This window comes from Chiloscyllium punctatum, chromosome 16 (assembly GCF_047496795.1).
Source record: "Chiloscyllium punctatum isolate Juve2018m chromosome 16, sChiPun1.3, whole genome shotgun sequence".
In the NCBI taxonomy this organism is placed as follows: domain Eukaryota; kingdom Metazoa; phylum Chordata; class Chondrichthyes; order Orectolobiformes; family Hemiscylliidae; genus Chiloscyllium; species Chiloscyllium punctatum.
The window spans coordinates 35,393,984-35,411,375 of NC_092754.1; the positions used below are offsets into that span (position 1 = coordinate 35,393,984).

At 39.9% G+C, this 17,392-nt stretch overlaps 1 protein-coding gene across 1 annotated transcript in view; it reads left to right on the forward strand.

Annotated features, from left to right (window-relative positions):
- exosc10 (exosome component 10) overlaps positions 1 to 17,392 on the forward strand; it is a 74,236-nt gene that overhangs the window by 22,789 nt on the left and 34,055 nt on the right. The window contains exons 12-16 of the mRNA XM_072586723.1: positions 1,997 to 2,145; positions 3,007 to 3,057; positions 6,695 to 6,806; positions 13,381 to 13,431; positions 13,668 to 13,743. Coding sequence (XP_072442824.1) covers positions 1,997 to 2,145; positions 3,007 to 3,057; positions 6,695 to 6,806; positions 13,381 to 13,431; positions 13,668 to 13,743 — 439 coding nt within the window. The remainder of the gene's footprint in view (positions 1 to 1,996; positions 2,146 to 3,006; positions 3,058 to 6,694; positions 6,807 to 13,380; positions 13,432 to 13,667; positions 13,744 to 17,392) is intronic.

A 17,392-nucleotide genomic window follows, 5' to 3' on the forward strand; every position in this document is an offset into this window, starting at 1 on the left:
TTGATGTGTCTACATGGACTTCAGTAAAGCCTTTGGCACAATCCCTCATGGCAGATTGGTACAAAAGGTGAGGTCATTGGTAAGAGTCAGCAGGCAAGATGGATACAGAACTGGCTTAGTCATAGGAGACAAAGGGTAGTGGTGGTTGGTTGCGTTTTGGAATGGAGGTTTGTGACTAGTGGTGTTCCACTGGGATCAGTGCTGGGATCTCTGCTGTTTGTGATCTACATAAATGATTTGGAAGAAACCGTAGCTGGTCTAATTAGTAAATTTGCTGATGGTACAAAGATTGATGAAGTTGCGGATAGTGAGGATTGTCAGAGAATGCAGCAGGATATAGATCAGGTGGCGGCATGGTCTAAAAAACAGCAGGTTGAGTTTAATCCAGGCACATGAGGTGATGCATTTTGGAAGGCCAAGTGCAGGTGGAAGTTCTCCACTGAATGGTAGAACCCTTAGGAGTATTGATATGCAGAGAGATTTGGGTGTACAGGTCCACAGTTCACTGAAAGTGGCATTGCAGGTAAATAAGTTAGTAAAAATAAAGGCCTATGACATGCTTGCCTTCATTGGAAGGCATGATGTGGAGGTGCACATGTTGGACTGGGGTGGACAATGTTAAAAATCACAACGCCAGGTGACTAGCTACCCGACTAAGGAATAGTGCTCCAAAAGCTGCTACTTTCAAATACACATGTTAGACTCTAACCTGGTGGTGTGTGATTTTTAAAGTTGTTCATTGGAAGGGCCATTGAGTATAAGGGTAGACAATTTATACTGCAGCTTTTGAAGAACTTTAGTTAGGCCACAATTGGAATATCATGTACAGTTCTGGTCACCACACTACCAGAAGGATGTTAATGTTTTGGGGAGAGTACAGAAAAAGTTTAGCAAGATGGTGCCTGGTATGGGGGATTTTAGCTATGAAAAAAGGTTGGATAGACTGGGTTTGTTTTCATGGGAATGCAGGAGGTTGAGGGATGACCTGATTGCCATTCTTATATAAGTCTGAGAAAGAGTGAAAAGTATGAAGCTTTTTCCCCGGGTTGAAGGGTCAATTACCAGGGGACACTGGTTCAAGGTGTGAGGGGTTACGTTTTTCAGAGTGGTGAATGCTTGGAATGCGTTGCCAGTGGAGGTGGTGAAAACAGACACAACAGCAGCATTCAAGAAGCACTTGGACAAGTACATGAATAGGAAGGGAATAGAGGGATACGGATCCTGTAAGTGAAGACAGTTTTAGTATAGAAGGACAAAATGTGGCGGTGCAGGCTTGGTGGTCCAAAAGGGTTGTTCCTGTGCTGTATTATTCTTTGTTCTCTGATACATTCCCTTTTTGTGTTATGGTAGGAACTTAAATTGGAGTACATGAAGTTAGTTCTCTAGTTCATATTTAGTATGGCTTTTCCTAGTGTGAGCTGGGGTAATGAATGTGGCATGTTATTGTACCCTTTTAAAGCAGCACAAGGCAAGTGCCATGCACATGTTTCTTAACTTTCTCTCCCTTTCGAGGAGATGTATTGGCTTTTATTTAGCAATTCTCATGGCCACATGGTTGATATCAGTTCCTCAGTTTGAAAATTGTTAGGTATTAAACCTGGCTTATCTCAACATACTGGTGTTCCACTGTAGTGGAACACATCCTGCTCTTACAGGACTAAAAACAGTTAGGAGAAAAACCTTTGATTTTGTTCACTCTAACATATCCTTTACTACTGAGAGAAATTAATGACTTAAGCTAAGCAAGTGTTTATTGCGCCTGAGACATTACAACCCCCAGCTTCTTGAGTTTTTAAATAAAAGGAATATGGCACTTAAAGATCTGTGACACATTTAAAGGTGTGTCCAAAGATATTTCAATTTCAGCAAAACAATTCGAGTTGTACACTTGGATATTTTGGATGTATTTGGGTATTGGGATTTCTACATGGCTTTCATTTTAGAACATGCAAACAGAATGTAAAGTAGTATTTTTGTAATCTTTTATTAATGGCAGAAATACTGCAAGCCAATTTTCACAGAAGAATCCTACCTGGAGCTGTATAGAAAGCAGAAAAAGCAACTGAACACACAGCAACTTACAGCGTTCCGATTACTTTATGCCTGGCGGGACAGTACTTCACGGCGTGAGGACGAAAGCACTGGGTATAAATTACGTTGCTTATTGAACCTAAGGGAAGTGCCCCTTAGCCTGCTGGTGGAATTGATTCAGAGAATTAACCACAATCAACTCCTACTAGTTGTGTCCTTCACTCTGAACAGTTAATGTTCTGTAGCTTTTATACATCTTGCATATAACCAAAACTTATAGTATTTTGCATACCCTACAGAATTATGTGCACGTAGGTGATGCAAAATCTTTAGTGTAGCTTAGTGTAATATTTCTAAATAAATATTACCGTAATTAGTGATTTTTGTTCAAAAGGTGCTCTCTATTTAGCCTTGCATTTCTAAAACACTGTCTATATTCCATTTCATTGGGAGACTTACTGGTTGTTCTTGTGGGGCAAAAGGTATCAGCCAAGCTTACTTATGTGCAGGGAAATTGATTCTTATTTGCCCTTACACAGTTTTTCTCTTATTCATATAAAAACCCCCATCAAATATCACTGAAAAGAGGTTTTTGAACATATGTTTTTAACTTTGATTTTCGATGCTCCAATTACATCTCCAGTCCCATGGTCTAGCTTTCACTAGTGGCGAGCTACATTACCATTTCTTTCACAACTTGAAACAAAAGGAAAACCCAAATTTCTCATTCTGTCAGTCTTTCAGAATAGAAGTGCAGTTTAAACATGCTGTTCTCAGTTTTTATTGATCTCATTGATCACTATTGCTTCTGTTTCCCTAAATGCCCTACAGTCCCAGCAGCAATTCATTTCATAGCAAAGGTTTGAAGCAGCTGTCTGCTTCACTGTATTGCACTTTGTGTAAAATATTTTTAGAGAATGTGGTGGAAGTAACAATTTAAGAAAAATGATTCATATTTCTTATTATTTTTAACAGCTATGTGCTACCCAATCACATGATGATCAAAATAGCAGAGGAGCTGCCGAAGTAAGTTATTCCCCCACTGTAATAATGTCCGGGTGTGGCAACAAAAGGCTTACCACATTTTCATATAAAAGTGAGCTGCATACTTGTTTGAGGTCAGTTTCAGGTTGGGTACTAACTATTATAAGCCAAACCTGTTAAAGCATTCCATTCTCTTGTCATCTGACCTAGCAAAGTTGGTTTTATATTGGGTTGTACTTTGCTAGCCGTGTTAATTCTGGTTGTATGTAACTGCTGCAAGACACAAAGATCAGTTTGTCTTGCAAGGTGTTCCTGGTAGCCAACCCTGACAAATCCAACAGGTTCACGTGAAAATGCAGTCGGCTGCCAAAATGTTGGTCCTGCATGTCAGAAGCGGTCCTTGTATGGATTAGATTAGATTACATTACATTACAGTGTGGAAACAGGCCCTTCGGCCCAACAAGTCCATACCAACCCGCCGAAGCGCAACCCACCCATACCCCTACATTTACCCCTTACCTAACACTAGGGGCAATTTAGCATGGCCAATTCACCTGACCTGCACATCTTTGGACTGTGGGAGGAAACCGGAGCACCCGGAGGAAACCCACGCAGACACTGGGAGAACGTGATCTCTCACAATATAAAAGCAACATCACATGACTAATCACGTCATTAAATTTGTTAAATTGTCAAAACAGCCAGCGCAATTTCATACCTTTTTGGTCTTAACTGTTTGAATTCTTATTTCACCTGTACTCGAATGCTAAAGTTTTTCCAGTCAGTACTCTTGTCAGTCAATTGGTTTCACATGTATATTGTAATCAACAGAATAATTTGGGAGTTAAAATAGGAAACAGGTTTTAAACTTGAATGTGTAGCACCTATCACAATCATTAGATGTCCCAAAGCTCATTATAATCAGTTAAATATTTCAAACACATAATCACCACTAAATATAGCAAACGCAACAGTATTTAAATGGAAAGTTAAAAAACTTTAATTTATATAGCACCTTTTAAGATCCCCTGACATCCCAGCTCTATGGCCAGTGAACTACTGTTAAAGTACTTTTGAACCTCCTGCGGTTTATCGTTGATCAGAAACTGAACTGGACCAACCTTATAAATACTGTGGCTACAGGAGCAAGTCAGAGGCGATGACTTCTACAACAAGTAACTCCCTTCCTGGTTTCCCCAATGCCTGTCTATCATCTATAAGGCACAAATCAAAAGGGTGATGGAATACTCTCCACTTGCCTGTCGGAGTGCAACTCCAACAACAATCGAGAAGTTTGACACTATTCAGAATAAAGCAGCCTACTGGGTTGTTACCTCAATTACCACCTTCAATACTCACTCCTTTCATCACTAATGACAACAATATATACCGTTAACAAGATGCACAGCAGTAACTCGTCAAGCCTCCTTAGACAGCATGTTCCAAACACGTGTCTGCCACTAGAAGGACAAGTGCAGCAGATAAGGGGAGGTGACAGCCTAGTGGTAATATCGTAGGACTGTTAATCCAGTGTCCCAAGTAATATTCTGGGGACCTAAGTTCAAATCCTGCTATGGCAGACAGTGGAATTTGAATTCAATAAAGGTCCAAAATTAAGAGTCTAATAATGACCACAAATCCACTGTTGATTGTCAGAATACCCATCTGGTTCACTAATGTCCTTGAGAAAAGGAAGCTGCCATCCTCACCTGGGCTGGCCTATATGTGACTCCAGACCCACAGCAATGTGTTTGACTCTTAACTGCCCTCTGGACAATTAGGGATGAGCAATAAATGTTGGCTGAAACAGCAGTGACCTCATCCTGTGAATGAATAAAAATAAATGCATTAGAGCAATGTCACCTATTATTCCTCCGAGTTGCATATATTCTGAATGAAACTGTGTTGCTGTTCCTTCACTGTTACTGAGTCAAAATCCTAGAACTTCCTTCCTCCCAGCACTGTAGATATCCCTACACCCAAAGAACTGCAACGGTTCAAAAAGGGAGCTCGCTACCAACCTCTCCAGAGCAATTGAGAATGGGCACAAGCTGCTGACTGAGCCAGAAACACACCATATTGTTGCTGTTGTAATGTAAAAAATGCAGGAATCAATTTATAGATGAAAAAGAAACTCCCACACAGTGCTTCCAAACTTTCTCCCACCCATTTCAAGGCTTCAAAAATACCTCTGTATGAGCAGGCCTATCTGAGCAGAAGACTGGCTGCTATAATTCAAGTCAGGGCACCACCAGAGCCATGCTGTTTTGGAGTTTACGATTCCAAAATTTCAGCTTGCAACACAACTGCAAAGTCCTGTTTTAACATTTCATCTGAAAGTAGGCACTTTTCACAGTGTGAAAGTGAGAACTGCAGATGCTGGAGATGGGAGTCAAGATTGGAGTGGTGCTGGAAAAGCACAGCAGGTAAGGCAGCATCCGAGGAGCAGGAAAATTGACATTTCGGGCAAAAGCTCATGCCCAAAACATTGATTCTTCTGCTCCTCGGATGCTGCTTGACCTGCTGTGCTTTTCTAATCTTGACCTTTCAGAGTGCAGTAGACCTTCAGTTTTGCAGTGTGTTGTCACTGTGGAATCTTGTGCTCATGTCCTGGGTTGGAACTTGAATCCACAACTGTTGGATTCCGCTGAGAGTTCCATCAAATGCCTTTAACCAACCAGTTAGTTGAAAGCTTCATTGCACTGGTATACAGAACTGGCCATATTTATTTATTTGTTTGTTTGTTTTATTGCTGCTTAAGGCTAATCTAGTTCAGCTAATAATAGATGTCCAAGTTCCCGTAGTGTTGTTCTACATTTAATCGATGTTTACCCTTCTTATTCAGTTTTGAATTTTTCCGTCGCAAAATGTTGTGTTTGAGAAATTTGCAAGGTGTGTTTTTTGCAGGGCACTTTAGGAAAGGATGTGAATGCATTGGAAAGTTTGCAGACGAGTTTGAGAATTGGTTCCAGAGATGACAAATTTTAGGTATGAAGATAGTTTGGAGAAGTTGACATTCGCTTCCTTTCCAAGAAATGCACTAAACAAGATTTGACTGAAATTCTCAAAATCATGAGGGATTTGAAGAAACTGTAGACAGGGAGAAGCTGTTCCTGCTCGTAAAGGTTTATGCACAAGAGGGCATAGATTTAAAGTGATCTGTAAAAGTAATAAGTGTGAGGTGAGAAAAGACTTCTTTACACAGCAAGTGGCTCAGGTCTGGATTACACTGCCTGATGTGTGGTGATGTAGGTTTAAGTGAAACTTTAAAGGGGGCATTGAATAATTATTACAGATAAATAATATGTAGGATTAAAGGGCAAAGGAAAATGGTACTAAATCATGATACACATTTGAAGAGAGAGGAGGAGACATGGTTGGCCATAATGGCAATCTCCTGCACAGTTTCAACTGTGATTATGTTGTCCGCTAGTATTTAAAATAAATGAATCATTTGTGACTTCTTAATAATTTCTGTAAATAAACATTTCGCTTTTATATAGTACTTTGCATGACCATTGAATGTCTGAAAGCACTTTACAGCCAACAAAGTACTTTTGAAGCATACTCAGTTGTAACCTGTTCTTCCAATTATATTAATAATCTAACTCTCAGAATTCTTCCAGTCCAGATTGGTTACAGCTTTCTTCTGTTCTTTCCCTCCACCTCACCCCCTTAGAGAGCCTCAAGGGATCATAGCTTGCTGCAACCCCATTCCTCCATTGGTTCGCCATCACATCAATGGACTGCACCTCCTGGTCCAGCAGGCACGTGATATGCCTCTTCTCAAGGTAAGAGCCTTTTCTTTAAACTCCACCTGATACATGGAGTAATATGTTTTGATAAAGAATTGATGATGGTTACCAGACGGGTAGTGGAAGTTATTTCATGTTGTTGGAACCTGTACCTGAAGTTCCTAGATGTGTCAGTGGATCTTGAAATGGGATTAACAGATCTGAGCAACACTGACAAATGTTCACATTGGATTTATCAACATCTGATTGCCACCATAGTGGTACGTATGCATAGAAAGCCCATTATTTGAATTCTTTATCATATGTCACATTATTTTGATTGCAGTCAAGCTCGAAATGGTCACCCAGTTCTATAATGTGTTATGGCTATATTCTGTTGGGTGATGGGATATGTGAGATCTTTTGTTCTCATATCAAGATTATAAAAGCATGCAAAAGGTTTTTAATCACACTAAACAATACAGTAAATCTTCTTTACGTCCTGCAGTTACTGAATTGGATCTAGATTAGATGAGAAACAAAACTGAAAACTGGATATGTGCAGCATGTCTCAGAGGATTACATTTGGGTTTGTGCCATTCCAAAGTAAATATTAAAATCTGAGCGAATTCATGAGCAGTGGAGGAAAAGCAAACAGACAAAGAGAGAATACAAGTAGGTTGATTGTTGGATGATCTGACATTTCATTTGAGTTCACTTTTAAAGGCTCTGAAGAGCTAAACAACACTGAAGAGGTAAAACATAGAAACTAGGTGCAGGAGGAAGCCAATCAACCCTTCGAGCCTGCCCCACCATTCAGTATGATAATTGCATCTCAGTATCTCACTCCTGCCCTCTCCTCATGTCCCTTGATCCCTTTAGCCACAAGTGTCACATACAGCTCCCTCTTGAATATATCTAATGAACTGACCCCAATAACTTCCAGTGGGAGAGAATTCCACAGGTTCAGTACTCTGAGTGAAGAAATTCTTCCTCATCTCTGTACTCAATGGCTTATGCCTTAGTCTTAGATTCTGATCCCTATTTCCAGACTTCCACACATGAGGAACATTCTTCCCGCATCTAGCCTGTCCAGTCCCATCAGGATTTTATATGTTTCTCTGAGATCCCCCCTTATTCTTCTAAATTCCAGCTCAATATAAGCCCAGTCAATCCAGTCTTTTCTCATATGTCCATCCTGAGAATCAGTTTGGTGAACCTTTACTGGATTCCCTCAATAGCAAGACCAAAACTGTGCACAATATGTTTCACTAAGGTCCTGTATAACTGCAGCAAGACATCCCTACTCCAGTACTCAAATCCTTTCGATATGAAGGAGCACATACCACTGGCTTTTCTCACTGTCTGCTGCACCTATATGCCAACCTTCAGCGGCTGTTCCACCATGACATCCAGATTTTGTTGCACCTCACTTCTTCCTAAACCACCACTGTTCAGAAAATCATCTGCCTTCCTGTTTTTGTGACCTCACGTTTATCCGCATTATATTGCATATGCCAAGTATTTTCCTACTCGGCCAGTCTGTCCAAGTCACCCTGCAGCCTCTTAGCATCTTCTCACAGTACACACTCTCACCCAGCTAAGTGTCACCTGCAAATTTGGAGATAGGGCACTCAATTCCTTTGTTCAAATCGTTAATGTATGTTATGAGCAACTGAGCTCCCAGCACTAAACCCTGGGCATCCCACTCACCCCCATTCTGAAGAGAACTGCTTTATTCCAACTCTCTGCCAATGTGTTCTCTACCCATGTCAACCCAATACCCCCAATATCATGAGCTTTAACTTTCCTTACTAATCTTTTGTGTGAACCTTGTCAAAAGCCTTATGAAAGTCCAGGTACACAAGATGTACTGATTCACACTTGTCCACTGTACTAGACACATCCTCATAAAAAAATTCGAGAAGATTTGTCAAGCATGGTTCCCCTTTAGTGAATGCTGATTTGGACCAATTGTCACCACTTTCCAAATGCTCAGTTATTACATCCTTAATAATTGACTTCAGCAGTTTCCCATTTTCTCTCTCCCTCCTTTTTAAAAACGTGGAGTTACATTAGCTATCCTGCAATCCATTGGAACTCTTCCAGAGTCTACACAATGCTGGAAAATGATTGCCATTACATCTGCTATTTCGAGGACCACTTCCTTAAGTACTGTGGGATGCAGAGCAGCAGGCCCTGGGGAATTTTCAGGTTTTAATCCCATCAATTTCCGCAATACCATTTCCTGATTAATAAGGATTTCCTTCATTTTCTCAGTGAAGGTTGAATAAGCATTCAGTAAGGTGTCACATAAAAGTCAAAGGGCATGCAAATAGCTATTAGTGGAGGTCCAAGGGAAATAGCAAAGATGAAAAGCAGCGCACCTGAAGATCAGGCTTGGATTTAGTGTTTGGGGGGGATTTATACAAAAACTGCTGACAAGGTACAATGGAAGTCTCCAAGAAAATATTGGGCAAGAGAGCAAATGAAGCCACTGTCTTTGGTACATTTATCTGATAACTGATCACTCTCCTGACAATACTTTACCCCTGTTGAGTTTTGAATGCTTCATTATTTGTATATATTTAAAACTGAGTTTAATACATTTTTGATTAAAGGAACAAGAAATTCAGGGAGCAGGTGACATTGTGGGGTTGTTACATATTCATCTGTGACAGTTCTGAATGGCAAAGCAGGCTCAAGATCTAATTCTGCTTCTGCACCTTATCTTCCTATCCTGTGTAACTGTAACTATTGTAGGCTATCCCTCTTTGTCCTTCTCAACTATTCTGAACCCTTTGATGTATTTGACCTCATCATTCTTCTCTAACACCATTACTCAATCATCCAGTTGGGTGGGGCTGTCCTCAAATGGATGCAATCGTATCTATCAGTCATAACTAGTGAATCCCCTACCATGGTTTTGTTCCTGCTAATAAACTATTACATATGCAATGCCACAAGAATTTATTCTTGATCACCTTCTATTTCTCATCATTATTCTTCTCATAGACATTATCTGAAGATACAATGCCAGGTTCCATATGTAGATTGATTCTGACTCTGTCCAACTCTGCCTCACCACCATGCCATTGCCTCCAACTTATTGTGGAGTTTGTCTGACATTCAACCCTGGCTGAACAAAAGAAATTTATATCTTGTGGTGACCAAAAATGACATCTGCCTCCACCACAACGTCATTCATTTGCTATTAACCATTATACACCTCCCTAGTCATTTGTTGAGGCTGAACAAGACCTTTACAAGCCTGGCACCTGACTTTACCCTCTGCTCCATCATCAAGACTGTCTACTTCCACCTAGCCTGCCCTGCCTCAGCTCGCCTGATACCAAAATCTCAAATTTCCCACTGTTTTTTTTTTATTCTTTGAAGTTATCTACTGTAGTATTCATGATCATCAAACTCTGCATTCTGTGATCACGGTGCCTTTAAAAGGAATTTGTTCTGTGCTGTTTCTTTTGCAAAGAGGTGTTACCAGTGATACTGGAATGTCTGCTTCAGAAGCAGTGGGTGAACAGCTTTGAGCTCCTTCAGTATTTTTTTTTAAAATTAGGCAAAAGAAGCATTGTGGGTGGAGTCAGGCTCAGACAAACCCAGAGTTTTAGGTATTTTCAGTTGATGTTGCAATTGGAAGCTGATCGATTTAGCTGTCTCTGCTACAGCTGAAATGTTCAGTTCTTTCTCTGCTGATAGGTTGCTTATTTCGAGGTTATATCTCCTGGACTGGAGATAGCACATGAGAAAATCTGTTTTGCTGAATTTATCTTTGCCAAGGGTATATTTATGGGATGCTGCTTTATTGGAATAGTTGATGATTAGTGGCTAATTAATATAATTTTAAGTGTTCCAATAGAGTTAAAGTTATGCCTTTTTAAAAAAAAACTGTTGTAAGAATAAAGTGTGTTTTGCTTAAAGTCTAGTAGTTTGACCATTTGAATCACATCTGGAACACAGCTCCTTACACTTGCCTGTAAATAAGATAATGTTAGGGTCAATGCTATCTCCTCGATATATTTTGAGGGAGTTTGATCTGATCTATAACAAAACTTTGCAAACTTGAGCTTATTCCAATCTCTATCATGTCTTAATTCACTGTTAGATTCAGTTGCCCATAACACCTGTGTTTGCTGACCTACATTGTCTTCTAGTTTAGCTATTTTAATGATATTTAAATTTATCATTATTAATTGCAATGCCTTCAAGGGATCACTCCTCCTTATCTCTTTTTTTTAATGCCCTAGGGCTCATGTGGTCTTTGTGTTCCTCCAGGCTCTGGTGTCTTGGACATTGGGTGGCTGTGCCTTCCATTATCCACTTCCTAACTCCCTCTGTCTATCCCCTCCTCCTTTTAAATAGCTTCTTGAAGTTAGCTCTCGTTGTGGAATTTGGTGACCTGGCAGTGTCACCTGGTCTAACTGATAGCAATAGCTCACTATCAAACTCAGCATAAGCCAACCTGAAATTGTTTCCAGGAAATTGAGGGTTTGGTTGAGAAAAAGGAGGAAGCATATCTAAAGTATAGACAGGGTAGATCGAGTGAATCCTTAGAGTATAAAGGCAGTAGGAGTATACTTAAAAGGGAAATCAGGAGGGCAAAAAGGGGACATGAGATAGCGTTGGCAAATAAAATTAAGGAGAATCCAAAGGGTTTTTACAAATACATTAAGGACAAAACGGTAACTAGGGAGAGAATAGGGCCCCTCAAAGATCAGCAAGGCGGCCTTTGTGTGGAGCCGCAGGAAATGGGGGAGATACTAAACGAGTATTTTGCATCAGTGTTTACTGTGGAAAAGGGTATGGAAGATTAGAAAGTAACAAAATAGATGGTGACACCTTGCAAAATGTCCATATTACAGAAGAGGAAGTGCTGGATAGTCACAGATTAGGTGCCAAAAGACTGGAGGTTGGCTAACGTGGTGCCACTCTTTAAGAAGGGAACTACAGTCCAGTGAGCCTGACGTCGGTGGTGGGCAAGTTGTTGGAGGGAATCCTGAGGGACAGGATGTACATGTATTTGGAAAGGCAAGGACTGATTCGGGATAGTCAACATGGCTTTGTGCGTGGGAAATCATGTCTCACAAACTTGATTGAGTTTTTTGAAGAAGTAACAAAAGAATTGATGAGGTCAGAGTGGTAAATGTGATCTATATGGACTTCAGTAAGGCGTTCGACAAGGTTCCCCATGGGAGACTGGTTAGCAAGGTTAGATCTCATGGAATACAGAGAGAACTAGCCATTTGGATATAGAACTGGTTCCAAGGTAGTAGACAGAGGGTGGTGGTGGAAGGTTGTTTTTCAGACTGGGGGCCTGTGACCTTTGGAGTGCCACAAGGATCGGTGCTGGGTCCTCTACTTTTTGTCATTTACATAAATGTTTTGGATGCGAGCATAAGAGGTATAGTTAGTGAGACACCAAAATTGGAGGTGTAGTGGACAGCAAAGAAGATTACCTTAGATTACAACAGGATCTTGATCAGATGGGCCAATGGGCTGAGAAGTGGCTGATGGAATTTAATTGAGATAAATGCGAAGTGCTGCATTTTGGGAAAGCAAATTTTAGCAGGACTTATACACTTAATGGTAAGCTCCTAGGGAGTGATGCTGAAGAAAGAGACCTTGGAGTACAGGTTCATAGCTCCTTGAAAGTGGAGTCGCAGGTAGATAGGATAGTAAAGAATACGCTTGGTATGCTTTCTTTTATTGGTCAGAGTATTGTGTACGGGGTTGAGACATCATGTTGTGGCTGTACAGGACGTTGGTTAGGCCACTGTTGGAATATTGCGTGCAGTTCTGATCTCCTTCCTATTGGAAAGATGTTGTGAAACTTGAAAGGGTTCAGAAAAGATTTACAAGGATATTGCTAGACTTAGAGGATTTGAGCTATGGGGAGAGGATGAACAGGGTGGGGCTGTTTTCCCTGGAGCGTCGGAGGCTGAGGGGTGACCTTATGAGATTTACAAAATTTTGAGAGGCATGGATTGGATAAATAGACAAAGTCTTTTCCCTGGGGTGGGAGAGTCCAGAACTAGATGGCATAGGTTTAGGGTGAGAGGGGAAAGATATAAAAGGAACCTAAGGGGAAACTTTTTCACGCAGAGGGTGGTACATGTATGGAATGAGCTGCCAGGGGAAGTGGTGGAGGCTGGTATAATTGCAACATTTAAGAGGCATTTGGATGGGTATATGAATAGGAAGGGTTTGGAGGGATACGGTGCCGGGTGCTGGCAGGTAGGACTAGATTAGGTTGGGATATCTGGTCTGCGTGGACTGGTTGGACTGAAAGGTCTGTTTCTGTGCTGTACATCTCTATGACTCTAAAGTGTATATATATTTGAGTTTGCTGGAAATCTAGTGCTTTGGTTCACAGGAATGGTAGCTTCTGTTGATTTTGATGGAGTTGTGTAATGTTGCATTGATAATTAAGTGTATTTTTAACTTCGCTCTCACCTCACTCATTTGTTCTATATATTTATATGTATCTGAAGCAACTGTAACATATTTGTATGTCAATTTTCTTTAATATTATCTCCCTAAAATTCATGGAACCTCCTAGCGTATAGTGTTTCAAAAAAAACTTCATACTTGCTAATACTTTCTTTTCCTCCAGACAGAATCAGCACAACTGCAACAGAAGAGAAGAACTTTGCTAAAGGCAGATGTAAGCATTCGATTCATTTGATCTAGTTGATGGTTAACACTCGCTTTAACAATGTGATGTTATATAGCTTGCTGCCTTCTATTTAAGGAGGTTATGTTATGGTGAAAAATTGTGATATTCACTTGAGGTACCTTTCGTTATATTTTTTAAAAACTTAAGTAATGGGCTGCTTGATAGTAAATCAATGTTCATTAATGATAAATTGGGCGATATTATTGTAATTTCATTTTTTGCAGAAAACTGAGAACCTTCTGTTTGGACCTCATGATAGTTCCCATTTGTCGGGCAACGTGCAGTTTGTTCATGGCTCAGGTAGGCCAAGGGTTATAGCTGGTCTTATTTGTGCATATCACTGCTGCTTCTGGAGGGCATTGTAGATTCAGTTCACTTGACAATGCCTATGGTCTATCGGGATTAAGATAATAACTAGTAAATCCACGTTTCCTTAAACTCTGTTCATTTAGTGTGATGCGTATAACATTTTGTCCAGCAAGCTAATGGTGTTTCCACACTGCAATTTGGCACTGTTCCTCCATGATTCTGCTGTCTGGGTGAAATCTCCTTTCCCTCTCTGATTCTCCCTGACTCTGGTAGTTGTTCCAGGTTCAGTAGCAGTAGCCTGACGCCTTGCTGCAATGGTTTTTGTGCTAAAGAAAAATTCTTGTAAATCAATTCTGTATGGATAAGTCCATTTCATAAAGTGGTACATTTCTCAATCATTTTCAGAATTTTTTTTTTCTCAGTTCTTCATAACTATTTGTTAAAGGATTTGAGGTACTTTGCACACTTACTGGGAGAATTAAGTCACTTTCTTCTCTTCTGGACTCATCTCAGAGACCATTTGATCAGAGAGTTGAAGCAATTTATGAAAGCAGCAGGGTGAATTTACTGAGCTATGACCATGTTGTAAATGAAGCTGCACAAAACTAGCTCTTGTGCACAAAAGAGCACAAGAGGCAGAGTACTTTGAAGCAAAGAAGAGCTTTTATGGCACTGACTGAAATAGTGGAGTGTTTCCAGATATGCTTGTCAACGTTTATCATGTGACATTAACGGTCTTCAAAACCAAAAGTAGTATTAGTTTTAAAATAGTTTATAGTTCAACTGGTAATGATTGCAGTACATTCCAGAAAGAACCTGCTATGTTTGAATAATCCAAAGTAGTTAAGCGGTCTGAAGCTGATTTCAGGTTTTCCCTTCTGTCATTCCACTTCAGTGCAGAGAATTTTCGAGAATATCTTCTTAATGGACTTGTTTTTCTCTGGCGACGCATTGTTTAAATGTATTTACAGAACATTTATTCATACATTTTAAGCTTTGTTAAAAAGATAGGAACTATTTTACAGGGGTCTGTAAAGAAATTTGGACTAGGATTCACCCATGCGTCATTAATATTACTGTCATCTCTTGATTTAGAAGTTTGTGGATTCAAGTCACGTTACATGAGTTGTGCCTAAGAATCTAGGCTGACATCGTCCATGCCTGATGGAGTTTTGTTGTTTGGAGGTCTTTTGGATATGATGTTAAATTGAGGCCGAGTCCATTCTGTTAAGGTGGCCGTAAATAATCCTTTTCTATTATTCTGAAGAAGTACGTGGGAGATATTCACAGTGTTTTGATAATATTTATCCTTCAATCAAAACAACACAACACAAGACATTATTTGATCATTATCAGTTTGCTGCCATGTGCAACTATGCTGCTGTATTTTCCCACATTGCGGTAATCTGTACACTTCAAAAGTATTTAATTGGCTATAAAACAATTTAGAACTCCATGGTATTGTGGAAAGGACTATGCAAATAACAATATATTTCTGTCCATAATATTTGTATAGCAATTTCAGAGCACATGTTGGTTATTTAACTGAATTTTAAATGTAAACATTAGTTAGTGAATAACCAGAAGAAATTAATCTCCTCCCACCAATCTAAAGCACATGGACCTCTCAGAAGAAAATAGAATCAATGTAGGATGTTGCCAGGGCTGGAGGTTGTGTTCTATAGGAAGAGGCTGAATAGACTGGGGCAATTTTCTCTGGAGTCTTGGAAGCTGAGGGGTGTCCTTATCGAGATTTATAAGATCATGTGGGGCTTGGATAGGGTAAATAGACAAGGTGTGTTTTACTGGGGTGGGGAAATCCAGAACTAGAGCGCATAGGTTTAAGATGAGAGGAAAAAGATTTAAAAGGGACCAAAGGGGCAACGTTTTCATGCACAATAGAATGCATTTAAGGAATGAGCTGCCAGAGTAAGTGGTGGAGGCTATTACAGTTACAGCCTTTAAAAAGGATCTGGATGGATATATGAATAGGAACGGTTTAGAGGGATATGGGCCACTTGCTGGGACTAGATTTGTCTCGGATATCTCGGGTTGGCATGAACAAATTGGACCGAAGTGTCTGGTTCCTTGGTGTACATCTATCTGACTGTATGTGTCCACTTTTACCCCATATAAATTGACATCCTGCCTTTGTCAACCATGCAAAGTCCTGATCTGTTTCTGTCAGCAATTTATACTTTGTTATCTTGATATCATGCAAAGGGATAACCTGGTGAGGTGATGAGCAGTTTTTGTTTGACCTGAGAGTTTTCTATTTGAAACAATATGCATATTTTGACATCTGTGGTGTTTAGTGTTTCAAGTTTTAGAAAACCAACCTTAAGAACAACCACAGCCTGCAATTTAAGGAAGTTAGTGAAAGTGTCCCTCATCAATTAGTCTTTCAAAAGGATTAGATGTCCAAGGCAATTGGAATTTTGTCCCATGTCAATTTAGGTTGTGTACAAAGTGTTTGCTGTCCTGAAAATTAAGAAAATGGCCAGCTTAAATGCAGTGAAAACTTCAATGTAGAATTGTTTTAAGCAGTGAACATCCTGAAGAAAGCCTAGAATCTGGTGAAGTAGGAAACAACCAAAAAATTACTAAGTATGTGCAATTTTGTTTGAAGGTAATGATAGCAACTTTCACCATTTTGATGTAGCTGAAGATGGTGTGGTCTTCTCCAAGCCAGGTTTATAAAAATAACTTTGTCTGCTGCAGCTAAGGCTAGTAATGATGTTGAACCTTGCGTCGCACCAATGCACACCATTATGAAAGCAGTTAGAAAAGCAGCAACTTCCAAGGCTATGGAACCTGAATGTCCACACATTATCAGTGCTGAAGTGTTTAACAGATTAGACTCATTGTGCAACCATTTTCAGTAGACTACCAATTCAAACAAAAATGTATTCATGATACTGGACTAACCTTCCAATCTTGGAGGAAGTGAGGACTGCAGATGCTGGAGATCAGAGCTGAAAAATGTGTTGCTGGAAAAGCGCAGCAGGTCAGGCAGCATCCAAGGAGCAGGAGAATCGACGTTTCGGGCATAAGCCCTCCTTCCAATCTTGTAGAGAAGCAACTGTCACTGAAAACTGTTTACAAAACTAGTTGTGATACCTATCGTTACCATGGTTATACGTACTGTATTCTTGCATTTTGTCTTTAAAAATGTGAATTTCTGTGTGCTTCTTAGAAGAGGGAGTGGGACAGCTAATATCATGTAGATGATTATGGGCCATTCTTCAAATTAAAACGAGTTTTAGGATTTTGCTATTCTTGTATTTGGGTTTTTTTTGAAAGGTACTGATTAATGAAGGAATATTGATACTACAGTTTATTATGACTCAGCATGCAAGACATATGAATGTGTTGCCCTAACACATGGTCCACCAACATCTTAAATCAATCTGCTACATGGGTCCAAAGTGCTGTCATAAATGGTTAGCACCTGTGCGTAATTAGCCAACGTTAGTCTATAAAGTCAATGCATATGCACAAGTAAAAACGTTAATAGCAAATGTCATATCAGGTAAGATGAAGTTATTTATTCACCTGTTTAATGCAATGATATTGACTAAGTAAGATATTCTGTTCCAAGTATTGTCTCAATCTTTATGTTGGTAATTTATTATTCCAC